This window comes from Temnothorax curvispinosus, unplaced genomic scaffold, assembly GCF_003070985.1.
Source record: "Temnothorax curvispinosus isolate PA1 unplaced genomic scaffold, ASM307098v1 QBEX01004246.1, whole genome shotgun sequence".
NCBI classification, from domain to species: Eukaryota; Metazoa; Arthropoda; class Insecta; order Hymenoptera; family Formicidae; genus Temnothorax; species Temnothorax curvispinosus.
This window is the reverse complement of record NW_020214026.1, coordinates 545,344-571,940: the sequence shown is the minus strand read 5'-3', so window position 1 is coordinate 571,940 and position 26,597 is coordinate 545,344. Positions and strand designations below refer to the sequence as shown.

At 38.1% G+C, this 26,597-nt stretch overlaps 4 protein-coding genes across 9 annotated transcripts in view; 3 read left to right on the top strand and 1 right to left on the bottom strand.

The window, feature by feature from the left end:
• Nucleotides 1–1,031: 1,031 nt before the first annotated feature.
• LOC112453311 (phosphorylated adapter RNA export protein) lies at nucleotides 1,032–3,891 on the top strand. Of its 2 annotated transcripts, none has more exons than XM_025013979.1 (4): nucleotides 1,032–1,252; nucleotides 2,131–2,758; nucleotides 3,151–3,426; nucleotides 3,523–3,891. In XM_025013979.1, exons 2-4 carry the CDS (start codon nucleotides 2,212–2,214, stop codon nucleotides 3,786–3,788), a joined length of 1,089 nt encoding a protein of 362 aa, XP_024869747.1. In that variant the 5' UTR covers nucleotides 1,032–1,252; nucleotides 2,131–2,211; the 3' UTR covers nucleotides 3,789–3,891. The 2 variants fall into 2 exon arrangements, with proteins under 2 accessions (XP_024869747.1, XP_024869746.1); XM_025013978.1 differs by having other exon boundaries at nucleotides 1,032–1,558.
• A 1,663-nt stretch (nucleotides 3,892–5,554) lies between these two features.
• The window catches only part of LOC112453312 (flotillin-2), a 72,320-nt gene continuing 51,277 nt past the window's right edge, over nucleotides 5,555–26,597 (bottom strand). For all 4 annotated transcript variants that reach the window (XM_025013983.1, XM_025013984.1, XM_025013982.1 and 1 more), the window contains 7 exons: nucleotides 13,341–13,637; nucleotides 12,511–12,743; nucleotides 12,166–12,285; nucleotides 11,855–12,069; nucleotides 11,553–11,736; nucleotides 11,304–11,450; nucleotides 5,555–11,112 (listed from right to left, as the gene is read on the bottom strand). In XM_025013983.1, the coding sequence (XP_024869751.1) occupies nucleotides 11,083–11,112; nucleotides 11,304–11,450; nucleotides 11,553–11,736; nucleotides 11,855–12,069; nucleotides 12,166–12,285; nucleotides 12,511–12,743; nucleotides 13,341–13,637 (1,226 nt within the window). In that variant the 3' untranslated portion in view covers nucleotides 5,555–11,082. The remainder of the gene's footprint in view (nucleotides 11,113–11,303; nucleotides 11,451–11,552; nucleotides 11,737–11,854; nucleotides 12,070–12,165; nucleotides 12,286–12,510; nucleotides 12,744–13,340; nucleotides 13,638–26,597) is intronic.
• Nucleotides 15,817–23,373, top strand: LOC112453308 (glucose dehydrogenase [FAD, quinone]). The gene is made up of 4 exons (XM_025013968.1): nucleotides 15,817–18,994; nucleotides 19,101–19,271; nucleotides 19,381–20,036; nucleotides 20,263–23,373. Exons 1-4 carry the CDS (start codon nucleotides 18,796–18,798, stop codon nucleotides 21,127–21,129), a joined length of 1,893 nt encoding a protein of 630 aa, XP_024869736.1. The 5' UTR covers nucleotides 15,817–18,795; the 3' UTR covers nucleotides 21,130–23,373.
• Nucleotides 23,614–26,597, top strand: part of LOC112453305 (glucose dehydrogenase [FAD, quinone]-like) — a 10,213-nt gene continuing 7,229 nt past the window's right edge. Inside the window, exons 1-2 of one of the 2 annotated variants that reach the window (XM_025013958.1) lie at nucleotides 23,614–23,852; nucleotides 24,576–24,711. The gene's annotated coding sequence lies outside the window, so the exon portion shown is untranslated. The remainder of the gene's footprint in view (nucleotides 23,853–24,575; nucleotides 24,712–26,597) is intronic. The other variant, XM_025013957.1, reaches the window with a different exon arrangement.

Below are 26,597 nucleotides of genomic sequence, written 5' to 3'. Positions count from 1 at the left end.
TAAACATTAATATTTCGGGACTACCGCACCTCCTCCGAAAGCACGGGGGGGTGTGCGTGAACCTCGGTTCGCGTGGAAAGTGTATGCGTGAACTATTTAAAATTTAATTCGGCGCCACGATACTTGGCGCTTAAAGATTAAATTAGATCTAACTCCCTAGGGGCCTGCAGGCAGAACAACCAATCGACGCCACGGGTGTCACGTCTAAATATCCCGGACATAACATCCCGCGACAAAATATCCTCTGGCAAAATATCCCGCGACAAAATATCCCATGCGACAAAATATCCCGCGACAAAATATCCCATGCGACAAAATATCCCGCGACAAAATATCCCCTGGCAAAATATCTCACGACAAAATATCCCTAAGATGCAGAAATGTGAACATATGCACAGCAACTTATAGTTTAATTTTTAATTAAATACGTAAACATTAATATTTCGGGACTTCCGCACCTCCTCCGAAAGCACGAGGGGATGTGCGTGAACCTCGGTTCGCGTGGAAAGTGTATGCGTGAACTATTTCGGGACTATTGGAAAGAAACGTGGTCTATTTTCTTACGGCCTTACGATTATGACTAAAACTTTGTTACATGCAATGGCCTTTACGAAAAAGTGTGTGTCCGGGGCTTTATGCTAGGTCTACAATGCAAGTCGTAAAGTCGTGAGTCGTAAGAATTGACCAATCACAGTCGATTATTTTCCTCAAATTCGATTGTGATTGGTCAATTCTTACGACTCACGACTTTACGACTCGCATTGTAGACCTAGCATTACGTGCAATGGTCTTAAAGCCTTGTGTACACGATATTGGTCCAAGTTTCGGTTTAAGCCAATCAACTTGCAGCTCTTATAGAAAAGCAGCAGTTTCATTGGCTTAAACCGATATTCGGACCGATTTCTAGTATCGTGTATGTACTATGTACTACACAAGGCTTTACAGTGTAGTTCAGCCGGGGGCGCCACCAAATCTTCTCGTCGCCAATAAGATCCGACTATGAATACCGGCCATAGTTTTAGATACGTTCATGTGTAGCATCCTTTAGTATGCATCTGCGCTGAATGGTGTGGAATGGTATAAGCGGCTGAATTCGTTACATTTTACGCGTTTAGAAGTTTGGACTAGGCGTAAAAATTTACTTACGCTGTCTATTGCGGTGATAAGAAACAAAAATTTTCCATTCTGTCATGGAAATCAAATAGAAGAAGTATATACAATGCATTGACAAGCAACATTCGAGGATTTCGAGGTATCGTCGCGAGAGAGTTTCTTCCTTTTTCACATAGAAGAGTATAATGCAATGCATTGTTAAACATTCGAGGATTTCGAGGCTTCTTCGCGAGGTTTCTTTCTTTTTTTTTTTTTTTTTTTTTTTTCATAATAATTATAAGGCATTAGCTTTGGCGTGGGTGTGTATATGCGCGTGCTCGCGTGCGTGTGTTGTAAGACGTTGTTTCCATTTATAAAGAAAAGACAGGGAAATAAATATTTCCTACTTAAGAGAATGGAACCGGAACCATTAGACCTAGAAGATGGTGAAATCGTCGATGATGAGGTTAGAGAGATGCTGACAAATTTTTATTTAATATAAGTCTAACCTATATGAATCTCGTGTGTGTGTGGTGTGTGTGTACAAAACACAGACGCACACACATATATATATATCGAATAAATCAGTGTTATTTTCCTAACTATTGTTTTGAAAATAATCGTATCATTTCTTTAGATGTTTTTCTATTTTAATGTAATTATTTTTATCATGTAGTTTATATGTGTACATTGCAATGTGGGATGTACCGTGATTATATGAAATAAGATAGAGGAAAGTAAAATGTAACGTGTCGATGAAATATTCTCAACTCTAATTTCTTCGAGTGTCTAGATAAACTTGCAACATTCATCGAACCATACTAATTCGATATCAAGTTGGATGTTGAAAAAATAAAATAATGTATCGCTCTGCGTTGCAATGTGCGTCACACATTGTTGATTAATACAAATCATGCATTGTCGCTTACATAATATATGCTTTAAATTGTTTCCTCATGTATTATCAGCATTGTTACACATAAAAAAATTTTTGCGATTAATGAGTGTATTTTTCATAATTGTAATTTTTTTGTGTAGCCCAACGACGTTTTTGGAGCCTATAAAATTTTGCAAAGACCTCACGTAAAACAAACACCTGTCACAGATGTATGTACAAAAATGCGATATAGCGACGAATCTGACGATTCTGCAGATTCCGAAAGTGATTCGGACTCGGATTCTAGACAGGCTAATGTTAAAAAACCTAAACTTAGGTTGAAAAAGAATAAGCATCACGTCGGGAAGGATTCGACAACTAAGAATGACAAGTACAAAGTATGGTGTACCCAAATGCAGGAAGAATCTTTGACCGAAGACTTGACGTCGTGCGGCGTTACAAAAAAGTTGTATCAAGAACGTAGTGTCGAAAGTTACAATTTTACTCTACGGTACGCAGGGAACGGTGGCAGGGAACCTTGTAATAATAATAGTTCCGACGAAGAAAAGGACATTGAACGTAGAACAACTAATAAAAGGACGACGTCAGATAGACGTGATGTAAAATTGAGATTAGGAAAAAGGAGAAACTCCTTTCAGGTGGATTCAGATAGTCAAAAAGGCTCGGTTAGAATAATACCGGATTTATCTACAACTGTGGATTCGACGGATGCTGACGTTGCTACTGACATAACCATGAAACTCGGTGAAAGAAAAGAGCTTCTCATAAGTAAGAAAATACATGTTTCAGAAAATATTTAAAACAGTACTTGGCAAATATAAATAATTGAAAGTGACTTTTTTTCAACGTGTGCCACACAAGTTGCACGAGAGATGACAAATCTAACCTTGTTTAAAACCAACAAGATTCTCGTTTCAATTTGATTATGCAGCGATTATGATTTGATTAGTTGATTACAACAAATTGTAAAAAGGATGAAAATGAATTTAGCATTTTTTACCATGTGCAGAAGCCAAAAAGATACATACACACATGTGTATATGTATCTTTTTGGCTTCTGTACATGGTAAAAAATGCTAAATTTATTTTTATTCACATGAAATATTAAATGTTGCATTTAGTTCAAGTTTAACATGTTTTTTTTTTTTTATATGTAACAGGACGAGTGGTGGATATAATTGGTAAGCAGAAAGCTATCGATTTTTTTCAAAAGACGAAAAAGATTGAACAACACGGTGGAATGCTTATAATGAATGGATCTCGTAGAAGAACTGCCGGTGGAGTATACTTTTGGTTGGTGAAAAATGACAAACATATCCCTCAAGAAAAGATAAGAGAGATATTTTATTACGATCAAAAAGAGAGCAGTGAACGAGGAAAGAAAACCAGCGATTCAGGACGACAGAAGACGCAGGAATTAATGAGAAGCTTTGAAGGTAAATTATACTATTTACTTGAAAAAAATAATAAGGTTTCTATACATATCGAGGAAATGTTTAAACAAAAATATATAATTTGTCTCAAAATTGCAGATGGATCCGAAAAAGATTTACCAGCTTTATTAACAAGAGCGGAACTCTCGACGAGACAAATTGCAGAGGAAGCAAGATTGCGACGTGGCGAAGGCATGGACAGAATGCCGGTAGATTCCGATCGCACGGTATCAAACCCACCACCGAGTCCCGTAACGGATGATCCAGATCATTCCGAGCATCCACCGGTACAGAGACAGGTTCAAGATTATACCGACGATTTCCTCGACATTGGAGTGGACATAGATAGCATGGAAGTGCTCTAAAATTACATGCTTGATCTTACATTTGCACATACTCCAACAGTGACTTGTATAAATAAATGCTTGTAATCAGTCGCACGAAAAATACATATATACATATATACGTATGTATCATTTGTATAGGTTGTATATTTATGCATATTAAAGACGACAAATAGACTGAAAATAGCGATTACAAAACATGGTTGATTTCCGTCAAGTAACATTATACATGTTAAGAAAACTCTATTTCTACTAAACATTAACCGAGGCATTGTTTTTATCTAAATGATTTCCTCTTCTTCAATTATTGATTGCCATCGAATTAATAGCACCGCACTATAAACAATAATGCTTTCACAACGTCCGCGTTGATTCTCAACATTTTTATAGGGAGTAATAATTTGAAACGTTGTCGGTCATAAGTGTGTCATATAACCTGGTAAGGGCCGGTATCACAGAGTCCGATTAACGTGATTCTCCGATTAAACTCACTCTGCATCTCTTTCTAACTATCCCCCCAGAAAGAGACGAAGAGAGAGTTTAATCGGAGAATCACGTTACGCGGAGACTGTGATACCGGCCCTAAACAGTAGAATTACTAACTCAGACGCATTCTAGAAGTACTGGTGAAGGTAGTTTGATCATCGATTGTTCACGTACTTATCTTAGGAATGCGATAATATTGGAGATAATAGAATTCTTAAAATACGATATACTCATATCTTCTACGTACTTATTTTAAAAATCTAATAACACTAAAGTAATCCCTTAGGATGAATCATTTAGACTAAACTAAAGCTTTCCAAAAAAATGATAAGATCCTCTTTGGTTCTTATAAAAAGAGAAGTCTCGAAGACTGTAGAAACAGTTCTCGACAGTTCTTCAAAACGCAGTGCGTATTTACTACATAGTTTAAATTTTATCGTGTAAAGTCTATTGTAAGTATAAAATTGTGCCATAAATTCCTTTTTTGTGGAATGAGACGTACTTACAACGCCCACTGACTCTCAACGTACGTGTTCACAAAATATCTATGTTTGAAAAGTTTTAAAAAGCAAGAGAATAATATATCACACCCTAGAAGAATACAGTCGCAATTCAAAAAAATTCGATTTTGAGTTAAGTCCATAAAAAGTAGCGTAAAATGTTATGTGTCAACGTTATAGGTAAAATCCATTGCACGAGGCAGAAATATTGTTATTCTTTTAAAATTGTTTTAAAAGGCTTTGTCGTTGATTTAAAATTGTTTTTATATCCATAGTATATACGTGAAAAAATTTTGTCAAGTTTTCAGTTTCGATTTGAAGCTGAATGCCGAGAGCACGTATGTACATACATACGTATTATTATATATGTATACTTATATGTATGTATGTACACGTCGTCTCACACGCAGATCTATTGTATAATCGTGGTATATATGCCACTACGTATATTATCCGTGGCTGCGTTCAGCCGATACTCCGCTAGCCTAGCACGCGTGAGCAGTCGCTCGTTTCCTCTCCTTTTAATCCCGTGGGTCAAAGGAGAGCAAACGAGCGACTGCTCACGATTGCTAGGCTAGCGGAGTATCGGCTGAACGCAGCCATTGCTAGATTAAATATTATATATATGTATAGGTTTGTTCGCGTCGCACGCCCCACCATGCTCCTACTCACTCCAACGCACTCCAAAAACTCATCTGCTCCAATCGCCACCCTTTATCCGTGATCCAAGTGTCTCTGGTGTATATTGGAGTATGCGACGCGAACAAACCTTATATAGGTAACGCCAATAACGGCCGGATGTCGGCGGGTGATGAATATTTTGCGATCCATTTATTAAAAATATGCAGTAACTTCACATCGTGTATGCCATTACTTTCAGTTAGAGTAGAATATGACACGATAATATATTATAATATTGTCCTCTATCTACGCAGGCTGTCCTCGAGACGCTTCTAGCACACATAATTCTTTCAAAATATACCTATGTACGTTATCCTGTGTTCATCGTTTACAAAAGATATCAAGTTCATTCCTCTCGAGACATTTGTTGGTATAATTTTGAATTTCTAACTAGAATCTCATGGACTTGACTCCTACGGATAAAGATATTTTTATTCTTTTGGTCGGTTATTCGTAAATGTGCTGCAAACTCTCGCGGAAATTTGCATCAGGAATCATCAACGATGGCACACCACGCTTACGGCTTACGGCATTACGGCTTACGATACAGAGATTTTTATCAATTGAGGAGAATCGTACGTACTTGCTTGCGATGTAACATAAATAACACGAAACACAGTGTCATTCGCGACAACAAATTTACATAGAGTGCACAGGCTACGCGCTACAGAGCAGTTTTGCAATCAGTTGTATTAATGGTATTAATTAAGGATCTATGGATATATATCACTTGAGACAAGATCGACTCCAATTTAAAAAATAAGAGAGCGAAATAGAGAGAGAGAGAGAGAGAGAGAGAGATAACACGCGAAGCGTATGTCCAAGTGCACAACTATACATATATCGTTATAATTTTGTAATTCCTTAAAAAAATGTTATCTCTCGAGAATCGCCTTCAAAACAAAAAACGGTAAAAAACAGTGAAAACTGCCGCTGCGAATGTTTATCTCAAAGTTTATTCGCAAAGATCCTTAATCGTGTGAAACGTGCGTGTTGCATTGTATATCGAAGACGATAAACTATTTAAATTATATAAAGGTACAAGCGGCAAAAAGCTCTTAGCTAGAGCGCAAACTTTTATAAATATCTAATGTGGAATATCGAATTTGACAATTTTATCCCTCGACATATTTAATGCGGCGCGGCACGGCGCGGCGTGAGAATAAGCATAACATAGAGCTCAATATAAATATGCAGGATGTAGCAAAATTATGTGTATCAAGTATCAAGTTACACGTAAAAAGGAAATTTATTACACGTGGTGGGATTGCAATATAATTGGCGATTGCAAACTATTTGCCCCAAATTCCAATACATCTTCCACTTGTGCTCTTTTTACGAAACGCACCATTTTTCACGCACTTTTTATTTTACGCTTAACCAATTCACACCACACACACACACACTTGATGTTTTTATGTTAGTTGGAAGATTACACACGTTGAATACAAAGACGTTTACTTGCGTCACACGACACACGTGCTTTTCATTTTTGTATAATACCAACATTTCTTTGAGAAATTTTAATACGTTTGAAAAACATGAATAGTATACATATGTATTGCGAGCCAAGTTGAAAGGAAAATGTTACTCGTTGCAATCCTCTCCTTTTTCTTTCACGAAAAAAAAAACAGCAAAAACAACGAAATATTGGCTGTATAAACATCCTGCATTTTACGTTAAACTCTCTCATGCACGCGATGAATATAATATTCTACTACGATAATTGGCCAAAAACCTGTATCGCTCTTGCTACTAAGAGACGAGCGATGCAAGTTTTTACAAAATGCGCCTTCTCTTCGATTTTGGGAAGGCAAAAAAAGAGAAATAGTAGAAGTATGTGTTACAAATTCATACATTTGTCATTCACGGAGAAAATGGAATTAGCTGAAATAGTATACTATAGATTTTTTATAGAAAATCGAATCGCCCTTGTGTGTCTGGATACGTAGAAAAGTAAATCGAGCACACAATCGTATATTTAATATTACACAAGCGATGAGCGATACGTTGAAATCGAGTACGTTGAATTTCAGATGTAGAATACATAATACAGAATAACACGTTGTGCATCGTCGTAAGATTTTTCGTAACTTGATTTCAAATTAATATCATAGCAAATCTAAACCATCTAAACACAGATCTTTCCGTATTTTTCGCACGAGTATACGAGTGCCAAACAAATAGCTCAACGTGGCCTAATAGAGAGAAACTGCGTGTATACATATTTTTTTCTCTTTATGATGCATCGTCCGCATCGCATAAATGCAATTCGTTTAACTAGGTTCAAACGACGAACACGATCTTTCTCTTATATTAGCTAGAACAAGGGCACGGGTAATATGCGAAACGTCCTCTGACGATTGTTATTTTCTCTTTGAGAGAGAGAAGAGAGAAAGAGGAAAACGAGATAGGAGTATATTAGTGAAAGTGTACACCTCATCGATAAAATATATGTAAACAAAGTTAGTACGTTAGTACTGTTAGTATATTAATCAATTAATGTTAGATCAAAGACATCGATAAATCTCGTCGTCTTAATCATCTATCAAGAATATATTTTACCTCGGGATATCCTATCGACAGAAACGAGAATACTATTATGTGGTTCGCATTATCGTTTGAAAAAAAAAACACAATTGGACGCCTCGCAAAAATCTGATTATGGCACGATGATCAGTCGATTACCTTCGATTATAATATAAGCCGATTACATCGGATTTTTCGTCGAGAATTATTAACTATTCTAAATATGTATATATGTGTTTGTGTTGTGTACGCTTTCTCGTATTGACTACTCATCGGATTAGAGAAAGGTTTGCGCCTAAAGAAAGGTGCTAAATTCTTAAAAATATAGATTAATATTTCTTTCATTTTTGAGATTATTGAATTTTTTAATTCAATTGACGCCTCAGAAACGATATCGATTAACGTTTTCTTTTAGCTAGTTTATAACAGCTATTTTAGAGCCGGCAATGTATCTTGAATAAAATTTTTGCTGGATGATGATAGAATTTATCAAGTTTATACATTCAATCGCTAAATACTTTCTTATTGGTTATTTCATCTCTATTATCATCGTCATCATTATTATTATTATTATTAATTTCTGGGCGGGGCGGGGCGAGGCGGGGCGGAGAGACTTTGACTTTTCTTTTTGTACTGATTTACTGCATTAAGCATTTTGGGAAGACTTTTCTGTCTAATGATTTGATATATCTACCCGATTTCCCTTCTCTCAATAACAGCAGATACTTAATGGAGAAATATTATTTACATGTGTGTGTACATATTGTACATCCTTAATTGTGAAATGCTGTTATTCGTTAAATAAAATGTTGTCATTAAATGCGTAACGAATGCATATAAATATTTATTTAAAATGATGAGCAACGTGAATAAAAAACGATAAATCTGTTCGCTGTATACTAATACATATACAACTTTAATACCAGATCTCTTTAGTAGTCACAAACTGAGAAACATTACGTAACTGTAAACTAAAATCTATAAATGGCATATAAAAAAGCATTTTATTTAACACAAACTATCGTTTCTATTAAAATATTAAAAAGACTAATGAAGAACGAGGGGTAATACGTGCGCGCGCGTGTGTGTTATATCTATAATTCACACATATAGTATAGTACGCATTTACTGTGAAAAATAATATCGAACTTTTCGATCAGATCATCCAGTTTTCTCTACTAGTGAGTCGATATCGTACAAATTGGCACTTGTTCAGCTTGTCGGAAAATACCGTTTTTTCGCATTAATGCTGTGAATTCCGATGCGTGGTCAACCGAGAATATGTATCGCGCGTCGATGTAATACGGTCAAGCATTCTCTTCAACGTGCGCTCGCGTGGCGCACTTTCCTCTTCTTTTTGTGTTTCACGACGATATAGAAACTCTTTTCACGACTATTATTCACATACGTGACTTTAAATATGTACAGCGACTACAGGTAACGGCAAACCGCACGTCCTGAATCGCGTTAAACATCTATTCCTTCATTTTCCCTTTTGTTAAACCACTTAATTATGTTGAACACAATGATATCGAAACGCTCTTAATCATATCGATTACAGTTAAACTTTGAATTTCCGTATTGATTAACTAGTGACTATTGAGTTGTGTATTGTGTTCTAACGGGACAAGTGGAATGCATAAACTGATTGTTGAGATAGCACAAATAATATTCTTACGAAACTTGAAAAAATCTCATTCCGAATAACTCAATTTGCTCGTTCTTTAGAGTAAAACAAATGTACTGTAACACGATAATTGTTGAACAATCGAAAAGGGAATAATAAGTTTATATTCGCGTGTTTTTATCTAGGCTGAAATAAATCAAGTAGAATACTTTTACATTCATTTTAGGACATTTATTTTTTATTCGTCAAGAAGTATCGAACACGTTGAACACGAGAAATTAATGTCTCTCGAGTGATTTTTGTCGCGTGCATTTTACTCTAAAATCGTCCCCGTTCTCGCGTGTACTACAAATTACAATCAAGACAAGATACGTCTGTGTCTGCGTGCGTGTGTGCGTGTGTATATTTATTTAAATATCTTGTCTTAAAATGTATCGAAACAAGAAATTTGTTATAATTTGTCGAAAAATATTCTAGAAAATATTTCACGGTTGTGTGGAAGAGAAGCAGAATGGATTTTTTTGTTTTGGCAGTGATTTTATTAGGCTTATTTCTCATTTGATGTATGTTTGTTATCAATTTTGTGTATCGTTAATCAGGATCCTCGCGTATAATTCATCCAATGTCAGTGATTTCCTTTCTTGAATTTCCCGTCTTCTCGTTTTGTCGTTTTTCTAATTTACTTGGTGTGGAAGAGCGAATAGTTTCTGCTACGCAGTAAACGTTGTTACTTGATAAAGATTTACATCTATGGGAACGAGCGAACATTGTTTATTTATTGAGAGCCTTTACTCCTCTTTTCCACTACCTACTTTCATTTACTTTTTGGTAAATAAAAAATAAAATACGTCATACATCTTTTACATCGTGTAAATGTCTCGCGTCACTTTATGCATTCCAATAGCAAGCGGTCACAATTGCATTACATTCTTATAATCGTTTCTATCTTAGGCACGGCCATGGGCAGTGCTACTTTTCGCAAATTTAGAAAGCGATCAATACTTATAATTAGAACAATAAAATCTATCGAAACCTTTAAAGGATTGTCGCGGTTTTGTGTGTGTGGGTGTGTGTGTGTATTTTTTGTGTAACCAATTTATAATTCAAGCGTGCTCGTTACGCGCCCATTCTCTAAATCACGCGTACATCGGTCGCACACCAAGGAAATGCAACGTTATCGATGCACACGTACATATCGTGTTTAAGATAAGAAACGTGCGAGTACGACGCAACTTGAATGGATTTATTTGCGCGATAAGGGATAAAACAAGCGTGCCCGCTGACGTGTGCAGCGTTGCTTCGACCGGACTTGAGGTAGAGCACACGTCGGGAAAGAGGAAAAAGCGGAGAGTCGGTGTCGTCGATAGATGATAGAGTAGCAGAGAAACCTTTGGCAGTATAGATTTTGCCTTTCTTCAAGTTTTCTTTTAATCTGTCCCAAGTTTATTCGCCTGTGGTCGCCGTTCTTGAATTCACATCGCTCATGAGCATATTACTTTGCTCCTGGTATTTTCCCCAACACCTGTACGCGTACAACAATATTACTTGCGTTAATGGTTTGCGAGAGTTTACAACTGTCCAACAACTTTTGCTCAAGCATAAGAATCGTTAAAATACACACTATTCTGGCACACTGCCTGCTACAGCTGACGTTATTAAGAGACGACGGTGAGAAAGGAAAAAACAGAAACAAACTTTTACTTTAGAACTTACCTTGGAAAGATCTACACCAGTCAGTGCTTGTACAGCTGGAGGTACTTGCCCAACGAGACGCGTAAGTTCTCCGCTGGTCGCGTCGCTCCCGCCGAGAAGCACAATTTCTTCCGTTCTCGCTAACGGTGCCGCGACCTCGGCTGCGATCTGACAGAGAAACATTATCGTCCTCATTATTATCGATACTAACGCGCACGCGTTACGTTACACGGCGTTAACAAAATGCAGGAACAAACGCCGCGCGCTCACCTTCGGCAAGGCATTCAAAGTGATGTTGAGTATCGCCGCTTCGCCGTACTTTTTGTAAATCGCGGCTTTCATCCGCATGCGTTCGGCCTCTGATACACCGACGGCCTCTAGAGCATGAGCCTCGGCCTCTCCGATCAATCGAATCTTCTCAGCCTCGGCTTTCGCGGCGTTCACAGTTTGAGTTCTGTAAGTGGCGGTGTTTATAAACATGTTGTCGAAAAGAGCAAAGAATGTGAAAAGGAAAGAAGGAAAAGGAAGAATCACAACGTCCTCCTCGAGTAGCTTTGTCACGAAAATTCTACCTCTTTCCCTCGGCAATTCTTCCCATTTTATAGAATTCAGCTTCGGCTGGTAATCGCACTGTACTCTGGAGCTCATGCTCCTTTCGACGGATCTCCTGTTCCTCGACTTCGATTTGTTTGCGCCTCTCCACAACGTCTATCTGTATCTCCTCGTTTCGTATTCGCTGTTTTATCTTTGCCGCTTGAAGTTCGTAAGCTAACTGGGCCTCGGCTTTCTGAAGACACGCAGAATAAAGTAGAGCACGGTACGTGAGCACGCGTGACTTTGTTAAAAATATATCGATCGCGTATTTCGCAAAAAACAAACTTACCGCTGTATTTACTTCTTGATCGAAATGAGCCTTCTGCAATTGGTAGAGTCTTGCGTTGTCCTCTATCTTTGTGTCGGTATTGTATTTTATATCCATCGCCGACTTTTCGCATTCCGCTTCCTATCGTGGAACAGGGAAAACATTTAGATATCGTGAGAGTGCGTTAACAAACTAATAAACAGAACTATACGTCCTGCTCGATATCAATATTCTTTTGGCTACATGGCTACGTGGACGCGCGTGTTTCTTCCGACTAAATGTACGGGACCTACGCGAGAATATTAAGAGAGATCTTTCTCGAGAAACACTTGTCATTTTCGTGCCAACACAAGAGCCAAGACATACCCTAATACCGGCATCTCGATTTGCCTCGGCGACCCCTACATCAGCGTCTCTTTTAACAGCGGCCGTCTGGGCTTTGCCGAGCGATGTTAAATATTGAACCTCATCGTAGACATCCTTTATCGTAAACGAGAGGATCTCGATGCCCATGCGACCGACGTCCGGCGCGGCGACTTCTCGCACGAGAGCCGCAAATTGATCTCGATCCTTGTAGACTTCCTCCACGGAGAGAGTTCCTGAGAAAAAACCATCATTTTCTTCCAACCATTTTCGTCCTCCATCGGAAACAATTTTGAAACAATTTTCTTGTTATTGTTGAATACGATATGATTTAATACGATAAAAATATAAATGGATGTAAGTATTTGGAACTTGGCTCATATCTAAATTACATTCTACACATACATTGTAGACATTTATACAGACACTACAGACATTATAAATTATTCATCGTTTAACGAATATTAATCTAATGTTAATCTCGAAAGTTTTATTATATAATATGTAGGAACGCGTACCAAAAGTTATTACAACTGTGGCGTGCATTTATTAAAATGTTTATTATATTATATATTACAATAATTTTGATGGTAACTTGTAATCCAAGTTAATAAAAAAGAAAAAGCTAATTAGCTCTCAATCGTCGAGGGATTGCGGGAGGCTCGAAAGAGAGAATGGCGTTACCTGTTAATTACTATATAATAATATCTAATAATAATGAAGTAAAATAAAATGACCAGAGAGAGAAAGAGAGAGAGAGAGAGAGAGAGAGAGAGAGAGAGAGAGAGAGAGAGAGAGAGAGAGTGCGTGTATGAACGAGTGAACAAACGTACCCAGTATAGCTCGAAGATGACCCTCTAAGGTGGATAGGATCGTGGACTTGATCTCGTGAACGCTCTTTCCGAGAAACTGTTCACTGGCAGTATGCAACAATTCGTCGGCCTTCATGATTTTGCACTGCGCCACTCCAGTGACCGTCAGCGGCACCCCCTGCGCCGTTTCTACGCTCTCGCACACCGGGTTCAGAGTCATCACCTCCAGCGACAAGCGCTGTACGTCGGTGACGAACCACCAGGTGAACGCGTATCCGCCGACGATGGTCCTCTTTCTCATAGAGCCGCAGCATCCTCCTGTGAAACGTAAAGACGATTCGTACGAATGTTTTTCAACAAATATTTGCGAGAAAATTTACTTGCAAGTTGAACATTTCATTGAGCTTTCATCCATGTTTGTGTTATTTTCGGTCGAGTTGTTTTCGAATCAAATCTCTTTGTGCAAATCAAAGTACAAATTTTTCTTTATAAAAAAATCATGTGTTTTACATTGAAAAGAGAAAGAAATATCGGCGCCTAAACTGTGCTTGACAATGAAATGAATCTATTTTACGCGCGCCAATTAGAATTTACGATATCTCACCTTGCAAACCTTATCTACTTACCTTACGCTACATTATTACAAAAGTTATCGCGGGAGATATTGAGAGTATTATAATCTCACAATTTGATGAAATCTTACATTTATATACATATACGTAACATCTTTTTACATTTATGTATGATTATTGATATCTCTGTAAATAATAAATCATTACAATTGTAGAGAGAGAGAGAAAGAGAGAGAGAGAATTCAGGTTAAAAAAATTTACTTTCTAGGATACGCGTAGCCACGGATTCATCGATTAGCTAGTAATTCCAAACGATCGTTAAACGCACGCCTAGTATCACAACAATAAGTAGGTCAGCCCCGATAACGGATGAGTAATTCTTCAGTCGCTCAAACCCTCGAAGCATACGTACAGAGTTCCTCCGATCCATTGAGAAAACCAAATGAGATATATCACGTTATCGCGCGTGTGTACGAGTAATTTTGAAATATACTGTCGCAATTCTTCTCGTTGATATTATAACATTTATAGATGACATCGATATTGACATCATCGCGATTACATCCTAAAGATTATTCTCATATGGCACTGTAATCTTAATTTCAATTCAAACTAATCCGCTGGCAGATCTTGATAAAATGACGCTTTGATATTTCCGTAATAAAAGTAAGACACGACAAATTAATTGGTGGGCTCGCCATATAATGATTGTTCAATTGCTCACTAATCATTATTCAAAATCCTCGAAATTTCGAAAATGCCCGATATATATTGTACTTGTAGTTGCCAAGTGAAAAAAAAATTAAAAACTTTACTTACGTATATCGTACTATCTAACAATAAGAAACTGACGAAATGTATGCGTGGAGCAAAAAACCAGAAAAGTCAGACACGTGGCATTTCTTTCATTTCCCCGATAAGAAAAATTTGTCGGCAAGACGTATACATTGAAAAAAGAGAAAGAGAAAGAGAGAGAGAGAGAAAAGAAAAAAAATTATTTTATTGTCAACTACGTTTTCGCATTATACGTGATACTCAGGTAGCACATACACGTTTCAGAAATGTTTTATAAGCGTTTTTCCGAAACGTTTTATAACCGGTTTCTAGAAACGTTTTTCATGAGTAAATAAAAATGTCCATTCGAAAAACGTTCGATGGAACGTTTCTTTTCCGATAAAATGACGTTCAAAAAACTATTGTAGAAACGTTTTATTTTAATGATAAAGACATTTAAAATTCCTATTTTTTACGTCTTTTGAACAGTGCGTGTGACGTCTTTGAGACATGCGTGAGACGTCTAGAAGCTTTATGCATATATCCAGGTAGCACATATTTCATATATGTTTTTTGAACGTATACATATATGTAACCGTAAAGAACCATTAAGAAACGTTTGAACAAAAATGTTTTTGAAACCATGATTTAAGAAATGTATTTTTTACGTTTCTACAGTTAAAAAATACTTGCGTGTTACATTTTTTCTTTCAAAATTATGCTAAATTAAATTTGCTTTATCTATATATATAATAGCTTTAATAGCCTTTTTTGAAACATTAAAATTTATATTGCACAAACGAAATGATTTTATCCATGCACCGTGCGTTTCTTAAATTATGGTTTCAAAAACATTTTTGTTCAAACGTTTCTTAATGGTTCTTTACGGTTATGAAACTATGTATATATGTTCAAAAAACGTATATGAAGCTACGAGACCTGTAATAGTGTGTGCTACGTGGGTCAGCTGAAGCTACGATTTTTCTAAGGTGAGCAGAGCAGGGAACACGAACCCGGAGAACGGGATCAAAACGAGAAGGGAGATCATATACCGGTATACCGGTATGAGCCCAACAAGGAGGAAGATTGAAAGAGAAAGAGAGAGAGCAAATCGATGACCGTTATACGCCGCGTGCCGCGCCTACGGGACTGAAGACTCTGAAGAGCCCGGAAACCATAGCCTCATTGCGAATCATACATTATCCTCAATGAGATATCCACACCTGGCTACGTGCACGTAGTCTCGAGGCTGTAGCTGTAGCCGTAGCAAGGTCATGGTCAGTATCACTTCGTTCTTCGTCGAGTAACATCGTTCGAATGTTCCGTCCTCGCGTTTATCGCGATCAATCGAGGAGATTCCGTACTCCTGCGTACTACCTGCTCCACGTTATCGATATTCTTCGACGAAGAAATTTCACTTGGCGTATTTCTATACCGAATACGCGAATACGGGACGGAAGAGAATCATCTCATATTTTTCACAGCTCGTCGAAGCTCTTTGCTGAATGTGTTTAAAATGTGACAAGCACAATATATTCGCTTTGGTGTCATTGAACCTGCAGCGAGAACGCATTGAAAACGCACGCAAGCACACGCAAGCAAGTAAATTGACTTTCGTAGAATTTGTTCAAGATTCGAGAAAGACGATAGGTAGGTGATTTGAGACAAATCTCATTGATAATCTCGTTTAGCGGAAACAACTAAAACTATTCTTTTGGGCATGGTAACGCGACATATCTATTTAAATCACACACCAGTTGTCCTTTTTCACACAAATCTTTCTCACCGCTGTCATTACATCTGGAATTCAATCCAAATGCCATCACTTGATTTCATATTTGCTCTCTTATGTCCTTACAAAAAGAAAAAAACCGCGCTCCGATGAAATTAACAAGTTTATAACAATGTCAAGAATCATCAAAATGTCAAAGTTGTAACAATTTGTAATATTTCCATTGTCACGATTCCATATTTACAAGGAGGGGATTGTTGATATAGAGTAGAAACGCGATAAATGAATAGCTATCAGATCGTTACCCTATTTTCATTCACATACATTCAAGTAACTATGTAAATAATACTAAATTTACTGTTGCTTTACATACGCAGGCTAATATATTCCACAACTCACGGCAGAACTTTTTCTTATTTACGCTTCGTGAATCATCTTTGGGGAGTCGATATTTCCTCAGCGAAAATAGAAAAAAAGAAATTATTGTTTATAATGCCATTTATTTTCCACAATCTTTATTTCACAATCTTTAACATTTTATATTTTTATAGCTAAGAGCTTTTCAACATGTGTATGCGAAATACAAATACTGCTTTCTCAATAAGAGAGAGAAATTTTTTTAACGAATATTATCTCTTGTTCTAATGGATAAGATTTTCTTGTGCGCAAGTGGGACCATTTATATCGCGCGTTATCCAATCTATTTTCAGCCGTTGATTCAGAGATATCAGTTAGAACGAATAACTTGGTGTTCGTAATGTAATCAAAATAATGATATTTAAATTTCATGCACCGTTTTTATAAAATCTTTAGAGAAATAGTAAAACAGCGTATACGTAACACTGATCTAGCATGTGTCATACGTGCGTATTCACGCCTAGTCAGAACGCTCATTCATTAGCTTTAAAACGTGCTTCTTCTGACGCAGAGACTCGCGCGAATACACATAGTGTATTCCATATGCGCAAATTTTCGGAGAAATATATCCTGTATAAATAAGCTTCTTTTTTCTCTTCGCGATAAAAGAGTAAATGGATAAGAAAAATAGTATCTAAATGATCTCGACGTATAACATAAAAATGCATGCAACATGGAAAATTTTTACGTAAAAATATCTCGCTAACGTATGACGGAACGTGATTAAAACTTTCGAAACCGCATTAATGTTTAAGAATGTTAAAGACTTTTAGAATGTAAGTTCTCCGCCGCGCCGTCTTTCAGGAAGTAGGCAACCAGTGCAGCTTTCCTTTTCGAACGTTTAGCTCGCGTTAATTTATACGTTTTGTGTTGACACGAGCACGGGCATCATATTTTCGCACGTTTTTCATCCTTGATTATATAACGCGGTTTCTGAGGTTTTTCCCTCCCTCCCCCCGTCTCTCTCACTCCCTTTGATTTTGTCGAGCTCCTAATAGTTGGCACAGTACGTCGTGCAACAGTTTACAACAAGAGTCACGTGTGTCCGTATAGCGTTATAGCAGTTCCCAGAAAGAAATCAGATTTTAAAAATAAACATGATACATTTTATTTACAAGCTTTCGATACAACGTAAAGTCTAAATCCATCTGTTGTATCTGATATCACGGCCATGTAAAGTGCGGCGCGCGTTATCATCCGTGGTTATTTGTGAAAACATGATTTCTGACATGAAAATCTGTTTCAAAGACAGATAAACGTGTTTAACAGTTTGGGGGTTGAAGAACCCGCGAAATATTTATGAATATGCGGGTGCGTATAAAATTCGCACTTGAAATTACTTAACAGATTTGAAAGTTTCACAAGTAATTGATATTCACTTCGCATCGTCAAATTGCCCAGACCGGGCAGCGTGGCTTCCTCTTTCATCAATTTCTAACGTGATGGTTGCCAAGCTATCGGTTTTATTTGAACAGTACGGCGCATTGATTTGATTCGGTTAGATGTTGCCTGGAAAATTCCTCAATTCTCTTCCTCAATCGAATTAAAAGATAAATAAATACTATTACTTGAGTCATTCGCATCGTACAACACAACACATTCATTGAGAAAGTCGTACGGTCGCTACGTGACAATCGGAGAGATTTTTAGCAAAACATCTTCTTCTCTCCGTGTACGAAGAGTTACATTCACAAAGTAGATCAAGTTACCTATATATCTCATCGTTACACGATACTGCTCAACACATCCTGTTAGGAGATTTCTATCCATTTTTCATGGATTTTGAAAATAATCTTGGAAATTACATCAACGAAAATGACAAAAAAAGATTGGCGTACTCATATTATCATTGTACATTTGTTCAGTGATGTAATAAGGAAATAAATAGCGTATAGTGAGATATTAGTAAATAAATTCGCGCTTGTATCAGTAAATTCCAACAAAGTTCTTCGGTTCTAGGAAGTACCGCTAGGAAAAAAAAATGGGCATCGAAAGCTTTCTGACAGAAAGTTTGACTTCAGCGTCCACCAGCGGACTTTCATTATTCTTTCCGGTTCTCGCTGCGACACTTGCCTACTTTCATTACGAAGTTCTGGATAACGAAGCCCCGCCGATCAACGTGCCATCAGACATGCTATTACCTTCGTATGATTTTATAGTGATAGGCGCAGGTAGTGCAGGTAAGTTGTTGAAGCGTTCGAAACTCATTATTTCGTTATTTAATAACGCGTGCGATATGTGTAATATCTCTCCTCTGTTATTTCCTTCTTTTTCTTTTTGTATCAGGAGCCGTAGTTGCCAGTCGATTATCCGAGATCGAGGATTGGAACGTATTGTTGCTGGAAGCAGGCGGTGACGAAACCGAGGTCTCGGACGTGCCTCTGTTTGCCGGTTATCTCCAATTGAGCCAGCTCGATTGGCAATATAAGACCGAGCCACAGGGTGATGCCTGCCTAGGTATACATGTATAATTTATCCTTCCCCCCCCCCTCAAACCAGTAGCTGGAGAAACTGTCCGTTTCTCTCCGTCATGTTTTTCCTTTTACGTTTTATTAAACATTTATAGCGATGGAGGACAGCCGTTGCAATTGGCCGCGTGGCAAAGTACTGGGCGGATCCAGTGTCCTCAACTACATGCTCTATGTACGAGGGAACAAGAAAGACTACGACCTCTGGGAGCAGCAAGGTAATCCTGGCTGGGGGTCGCATGAACTCCTGCATTACTTCAAGAAATCCGAGGATAATCAGAACCCTTACTTGCTTCGCACGCCGTATCACGCGAGCGGCGGGTACTTAACGGTGCAAGAGGCACCGTGGCACACACCTCTAGCGGCGGCCTTTGTCCAGGCTGGCCAAGAGATGGGCTACGAAAATCGCGACATCAATGGCGACGTTCAAACCGGTTTCATGATCGCTCAGGGCACTGTCAGACGAGGCAGTCGTTGCTCGAGTGCAAAGGCTTTTCTGAGGCCGGCCAGACTCAGGAAGAATCTACACGTGGCAATGCACGCGCACGCCACCAAAGTGCTGATACACCCCAAAACAAAGCACACTTACGGGGTTGAGTTCGTCAGGGACGGCAAGGTCTTTCATATGCGCGCAAAGAGGGAAGTGATTGTGTCCGGTGGCGCGGTAAATTCGCCTCAGATTCTCATGCTGTCTGGGATCGGGCCGAAGGAACATTTGCGAGAGCTCGAGATTCCCGTGATTCAAGATAGCAGGGTTAATATTTTAAATAAAGAATTTTTCGATTTCTCTCTCTCTCTCTCTCTCTCTCTCTCTCTCTCTCTCTCTCGATCAAAAGTCTTTTCACTTTACTAGATAAATATACGTCATACGTCAGTCTTGTGTAATAAATTTGACAATCGGTTACAAATCGGTTATAGAACTTTCGAGCTTCAGCACAACACGCTCCACCTTATTTATCCATACGAAATTCTCCATACAGGTCGGCTACAATTTGCAAGACCATGTCGGCCTAGGGGGACTCACGTTCATGGTCAATCAGGAGATTTCTATGGTGGAGAAACGGCTGCATAGTGCTCAGGCGGTGATGCAGTACGCTGCGCTAGGTGACGGCCCCCTGACGGTGCTTGGAGGTGTCGAGGGTATCGCTTTCGTCAACACCAAATATGCGAACGCTTCGCTGGACTTCCCCGACATCGAGCTGCATTTCATTTCCGGCTCGACTAATTCAGACGGCGGGACCCAAATAAGGAAGATCCACGGACTGACGAAACAGTTCTACGATGCCGTTTTTGGGCCGATCAGCAACAAGGACACGTGGAGCGTTATTCCGATGTTGCTACGACCTAAGAGTCGAGGGGTAATCAAACTGCGCAGCAAAAACCCGTTCGAAAAACCTCTGATCTATGCGAATTACTTCAAAGAACCAGAGGACATTGCCACGTTGGTCGAGGGAGTCAAGATCAGTGTGGCTCTGAGCAGAACTAGCGCCTTCAGGCGATTTGGAAGCGAGCTGAACTCGCAGCTGTTTCCAGGATGCGAACAAATTCCCATGTATACGGATCCTTACTGGGAATGCATGATCAGGTTTTATAGCGCCACGATTTATCATCCGGTTGGCACGTGCAAAATGGGACCTTACTGGGATCCCGAGGCCGTCGTTGATCCGCAACTCAGAGTCTACGGTGTGACTGGGCTTCGCGTGATCGACGCATCGATTATTCCTAACCTGGTAAGTGGGAACACGAATGCGCCAACGATCATGATCGGCGAGAAAGGAGCAGACATGATCAAAGAATATTGGTTAAAGTGGAAGAACAGATCCGAGCAGCAGTCTAGCGAACGATAAGACGAACTCACGCGCACATCCCTTACATCCTTGATACGGATTACGGATGAAGACATGATGCGATAGTACAAGACGGCACTAGTGCCGTCGACATGAAAAGACTTGTAGAAGAAATTTTCTGGACTTTATTACATTTTTTATGAGCCATATTAGTGTAAGGATATCCGTGAATCTACACGCGAATGTCATCGTGCATTTTAAAACATTTTAACTTCTTTATCGGTCATCACGCTGTCATCAGCCATATTGTAATCTAATATTAAATTATAACTTGTGGAGAGAGAGAGAGAGAGAGAGAGAGAGAGAGCGCTTGTAAAACGGCGGAATATTTAGAGTAACGAAATTATGTATACCAAACTATGTACGACGCAGCATGTAAGCATCGTTTTAAATACGTAGAATGTTGTCATGTCCACGTATATAGGTATAATACTGTTTTTTAAATTGAATTTTTATCTTTCATCTTTATCTATTAGTAAGTGACCGATTCTCTACATGAAAAATAATTACTTGGGCTCCATTCGCATACGCATTGATTATTTCTTTCCTTAATTATATTTTGTAGATAAAATTTTTTGCCCTTCCAGAAAGTTTTTTAAAGCGATGAAAAGCTCGAAACAAATACATGCAATAAATTACAGGACAAATCGGTGGAAAAAAATCTTAACCATGAACAAAGTCTCTAAAAGAGGAATTTTCGCATTAGACCAATATTGATTCATTCACCGTAGAATTTTCTGTTTAAGAATCAAAACAAATATGTGACTATCAAAAAGAAAGTAATAATAAGAAAGCTCCATCGCAAATCATATAAGAATGTATTATAGGGATTTGAATGGCTTCATAGAGATAAAGAGAGGAGAGGTGAGATTTATAGAAAGGATGAGTCACACTCGTCTTATATCGGAAGTTATAAATGCACGGTCAAACCCGAATCCAATACCAGGATGCTCATATAATAGTTTGACGGCTCGTCGGACACAAGTATTTGGCTTGTTCTACACATGTCATTTCACATCGACGATATATTATCCGGTTGGCATCTGCGAGATGGGCCCCAGTCAACAATCGCTACGCCGCGGCCCTCACGTCGATTCTAGAATTAAGAGTTTATGGGATCGTGGGATTGCGACTCGTGCGAGTGATCGACGCGTCCATTATGCCGCGCGCATATTAGTTTTAGGAAATACTAACGGGAGATTAGTCATGATTACTGTTAAAGATTACGTTTCGCGAGAGATCAATGCGGGATAAACCGTGTATCGCTATATCTTTCATTTTACTATATATTATATGTATACTGTGTACTATATACTATGTAGTATAGTATTGTACATTTGTAACATTCTTGAGTAAAAGAAAAAAAACCGCTTCAACTGTACGTGAGTTTCTTACGTGTACCGTTGTAACAATATATAAAATAGTTAGGTATATTAGCGTCATAAATGATGATTTGGCACTTGACTAGAAACATGATAAAACATTTAGAAATTGTTTGTGAAACGCTTACTTTTGTTGCGAAACACTAATAATTTGTAAAAACTAAAATGTGAAAATTAATGTAAATTAAAAGACAAATTCTTTTGTATCTCCACTTTTTTTCCACGCGAGCTCTTCGTTGTTCTTCTGCGGACTGTTTGCGTGCGCGCGTGCGTGTAACTCTAAACTATACTTGAATCGAGAATCGAGTTTAGATGATGCTACTGATACTGCAGGACGAATGATAAACGGCATGCACGTAATAAAATACAAAGATTACTGGTATATGATAAGTTATCACGTTATTACGTGATGCTCATGCAGTTCGAGATCGTTCAAAATATATTTAATCACGTCGCATACGTACAAACACGACACGCGCGTTGTCATAAATGCGATATATGCATACATCGAAAACTTGAAAAATCGCTGGCCTAATAATGTAATGACGTATAGTTATATCTGTTATTATCTGTACATATATAGTGTATATGTAATATAAATCAAAAAGTGATGTACTGCGATATGGCGAGAAACAACATGATAATTAATCATACCAAACATTATTAAAAAATAACAAAAATAAATGTGTTTTTTGCATTTTAAAAAACTATGGCCATCTTACCCGAGTTTACCCTACCTATACCACAATATTCGTTTTGGGCTTTTACATTTATGACGACAATCTTTCTTAGGGAAAAAAAGGCAAAGGGACAAAACACATTTAAGTGATCTAAATTTAGACTCCGATATCTGGATAAGCCCTCCCGGATATGTCTCCCCAAAATATCTCTATTGACCGTGCTATTCTCCGGTAGCTTTGCGTTAACGATGACGTTCAACGTCGTCGTTGCACGTCGGTCACAGCCGCTAAGATATAAATGCGTCGTACTTTTACATCCACATGTGTGCAAGCGTATTTACTTTCAAATTATAATATAAATATAAAATGACGCGTGATCCATGTGTAGAGAAGTGCGCGATACGCACTGACTACTGTCGAGTCAAGTTCTCTTCTCCTCCACCATACGCGAGTATGCGCGGTGTTCCCGCAGTGCTCCTTGTCATCCGAAATGTAAATCGTGATAGGATTCATTTTTTCCCTATATAAACCAGTATAAATTCTTCGTTCGCGGTATAACGTCTTCTGCACGGGACGATAACGACAAGCTGAATGAAGCTACGGGAGCTTTGCAGGCTTTGCTATACCGGCCGGAAATAATATCGTTACGTAAAAGATCGAGGTAAAAGTCAAGGTCCTTTTAATTAAATAAAAAGAAAAGAAACGTAAGATATTAAGTACCGCACGGTAAAGGCACTCTGCTCGCCGTATCATATCTACGTGTCACCAACTATTATAGGCAGCTCGTCGTAAATGCGTTATTATATACGCATTTTATGCGATCAAGTCAGTCATCAAGTTTCAGTCATCGACTCGGAGTCGTTGAATTAAAATATTGTGTATTAATATGATGGGGGGAAGAAACATCAGATTGTTGATACACGTTTTGAAATGAGAAAGATTTTAACAAACGGTATCATGCCTGTTTGTATCAAGTCTTTATTTACGTAACGAACACGTTCTTTATCGCGGGTCCAACGAAATTTCACTCGTATCTTCACACGTCAGCGTATGACTTGTAAAACTGAACGAGTTACATGAATAAATGTACAATGCGTGCGATTTCGAGACTCGAACTTTTCTCTGATAACTTTTATAACTCTAATGTACCGTTTATTTTACACGTTCTCTTTCCATCTCTCTCCCTCTCTCATTATTTTTGTTGTTTCTCTCTCGTTCTCTTCTTGACAAAATAAATTTTTTCACACGTTGTCGGATGTACAAGTAAGATCGACAAGTTCATTTTCTGGCTTCCAATAAAGTGTTGATCACTCGATCGTAAATCCTCGAAGAGTAAATCATAGATGCATTAATCCACGCGGTGTAAATCCTGTTTGGAGCCAAGACGAAGACTCGGACGATGACGTCACACCACGTGTATCTTCTTCGTCAACGAATGTTTCTGACCACACGCGATGAGTTTCTCGATTAGTGCATATAGTGTGGTCGTAGTTATGCTGTCCCTTTGGCTGTGCCGAGCGGTAAGTGTCGAGAACATGATCATATTGCGAATCCGCGAGACACTCCGAGTTGATCGTTTAAGATAATCTGTGGTTTTGGTGATAAGACAAATCACGTGGTGCCTATGTGTCCTATATCATCGTACAAACGTCGTCGAAATATCATTAATATCAATTTCCACGAAATGTTTAGATTTCATATTTTTAGGGGAGACCGGGGCTATGTGTCCACACTTTACGCTATTTTCAAGTTTACTAAAAAACTAATAAAGATATTTGGCTAAAATTTTAATGGTATAACCTTTCAACCTTGCTATTAAAAAAAACATGTTTAGAATCGTTGATCTTTTAACGTTTCAGAAAGGCGAATTTTTTAAGTGGACAAGTCAAGCGTATTAGACAGATAGTCCCATATGCGGGAACACGTCGTCATTAAAATGTGTGGACACCGTGCCCTATCAAAATTATAGAAGAGATAGCCCCGACCACGTTTTTCAGTCTTTAACATGTTACCAATTTTAGATAATACGGAACTAAGATTTGACGCTTCTCACGCACCTGATAACTATATATTAATTGATAATATTATGAATTGCTTACTTTAATTTGAGTTAAAACTACTGTCGCACAGCAAAATTTTCGACCGTCGAAAAATGTGAACACGTGTTTCCGCTTTTTTTTTAACGTATAATAAATATAGCGTCTGCGAGAGGCATCGCAAGGAAACGAAAAACATTTAAATATCTTACGTAGGGCAGTTTTTAAACTACTTGTTACAATGGTAGAGATATCTGTCTCTTAAAACTTGAGATAGCGCAGTACTGTGGACGCATAGCCCCCGTAGACAAATAGCCCCGCGGTCTCCCCTATCTAAATTTCAGGTAATATTTGGAAAAAGACCAAGTCTAGAATGTATGGATGATAATTTCAAAGTGACCTTTATGTATATTAACATGTGTTTTTCATTCGTTTCTAGCGAAGAAAATACGATTTGATTAAAAGAGAAAATATTGATAAAAATTTCTGTAGACTTTCTCAGGTTCACTTCTACGTGTAGTAAAATTAAAACTCTCATCTCTATAAAATGAACACTTGTCTTTGTTTTATCTCTTTGTCTTGAGTCATCTACGATGTTAATGTCTACACGGCGTTAATGTATACAGTTTAACGAAATTTCACTTGCTCCGTTTGCGAATGGAGAAACTTGTACTGCCGGGCATTTTGCACATGTGATATATTCGTCATGTCATACTGCGGACATACTGCGTACTCTTTGATCGCTGTGGCGAAATTTTATCGCGAGCAAGCACGAACTTTCACGTGAAAAAAAAAAACATAGTACACTGGATAATCTTTTAATAGATGTAAAAAATGCTAAAAGTAATGATATATAAAAATGCTAAAAATTGTATCGACATGTTTCATTAATACATCGCGCGTTTAAAAGAAGATAAGGGACGTAATAATAAGAGAATGGATAACAACTACGTTTTAATTAAAAAAATTACAAATCCTTCAATACTTTGTGTCACGTGAGGTGAAATTTAAAACAATGCCACAGAGAGGTTAAATGATAGGTAGGTATAAGTGCGGGACAATTAAGTTTATTGCAAAACGCGCTTATTACATTGTCGGCGTATGCTATTGCTTTCAATGGTATTCTCATAAATCGTATAATCGTATAATCGACGTTTCGTTCCTCTCGCCCAAGTGTTTAGCCGACATGTGTCGAAACTCCGTCGCAATCATTTTCACAAGCGATTATATACATATATCCTCTTATTAATGAGCACACAACGTAAAGCCTGTATTTTAGTAACGATGCTCTACGATAATGATCAAACGTTGACTCCTGTGTCTGACTTGTGTCTTTTGAAGAGATATGCCTAGTAGTATAAAATGCATTT

Excerpts from the sequence above, each read along its gene's own strand:
- LOC112453311 (XM_025013978.1), top strand. The coding sequence starts at position 1,421 with ATGCGCGTGCTCGCGTGCGTGTGTTGTAAGACGTTGTTTCCATTTATA. Across the intron at positions 1,559-2,130 it reads GTGAAATCGTCGATGATGAG|CCCAACGACGTTTTTGGAGC; the intron begins GTTAGAGAGATG and ends TTTTTTGTGTAG. Across the intron at positions 3,427-3,522 it reads ATTAATGAGAAGCTTTGAAG|ATGGATCCGAAAAAGATTTA; the intron begins GTAAATTATACT and ends TCAAAATTGCAG.
- LOC112453308 (XM_025013968.1), top strand. The coding sequence starts at position 18,796 with ATGGGCATCGAAAGCTTTCTGACAGAAAGTTTGACTTCAGCGTCCACC. Across the intron at positions 18,995-19,100 it reads GATAGGCGCAGGTAGTGCAG|GAGCCGTAGTTGCCAGTCGA; the intron begins GTAAGTTGTTGA and ends TTTTTGTATCAG. Across the intron at positions 20,037-20,262 it reads CCGTGATTCAAGATAGCAGG|GTCGGCTACAATTTGCAAGA; the intron begins GTTAATATTTTA and ends TTCTCCATACAG.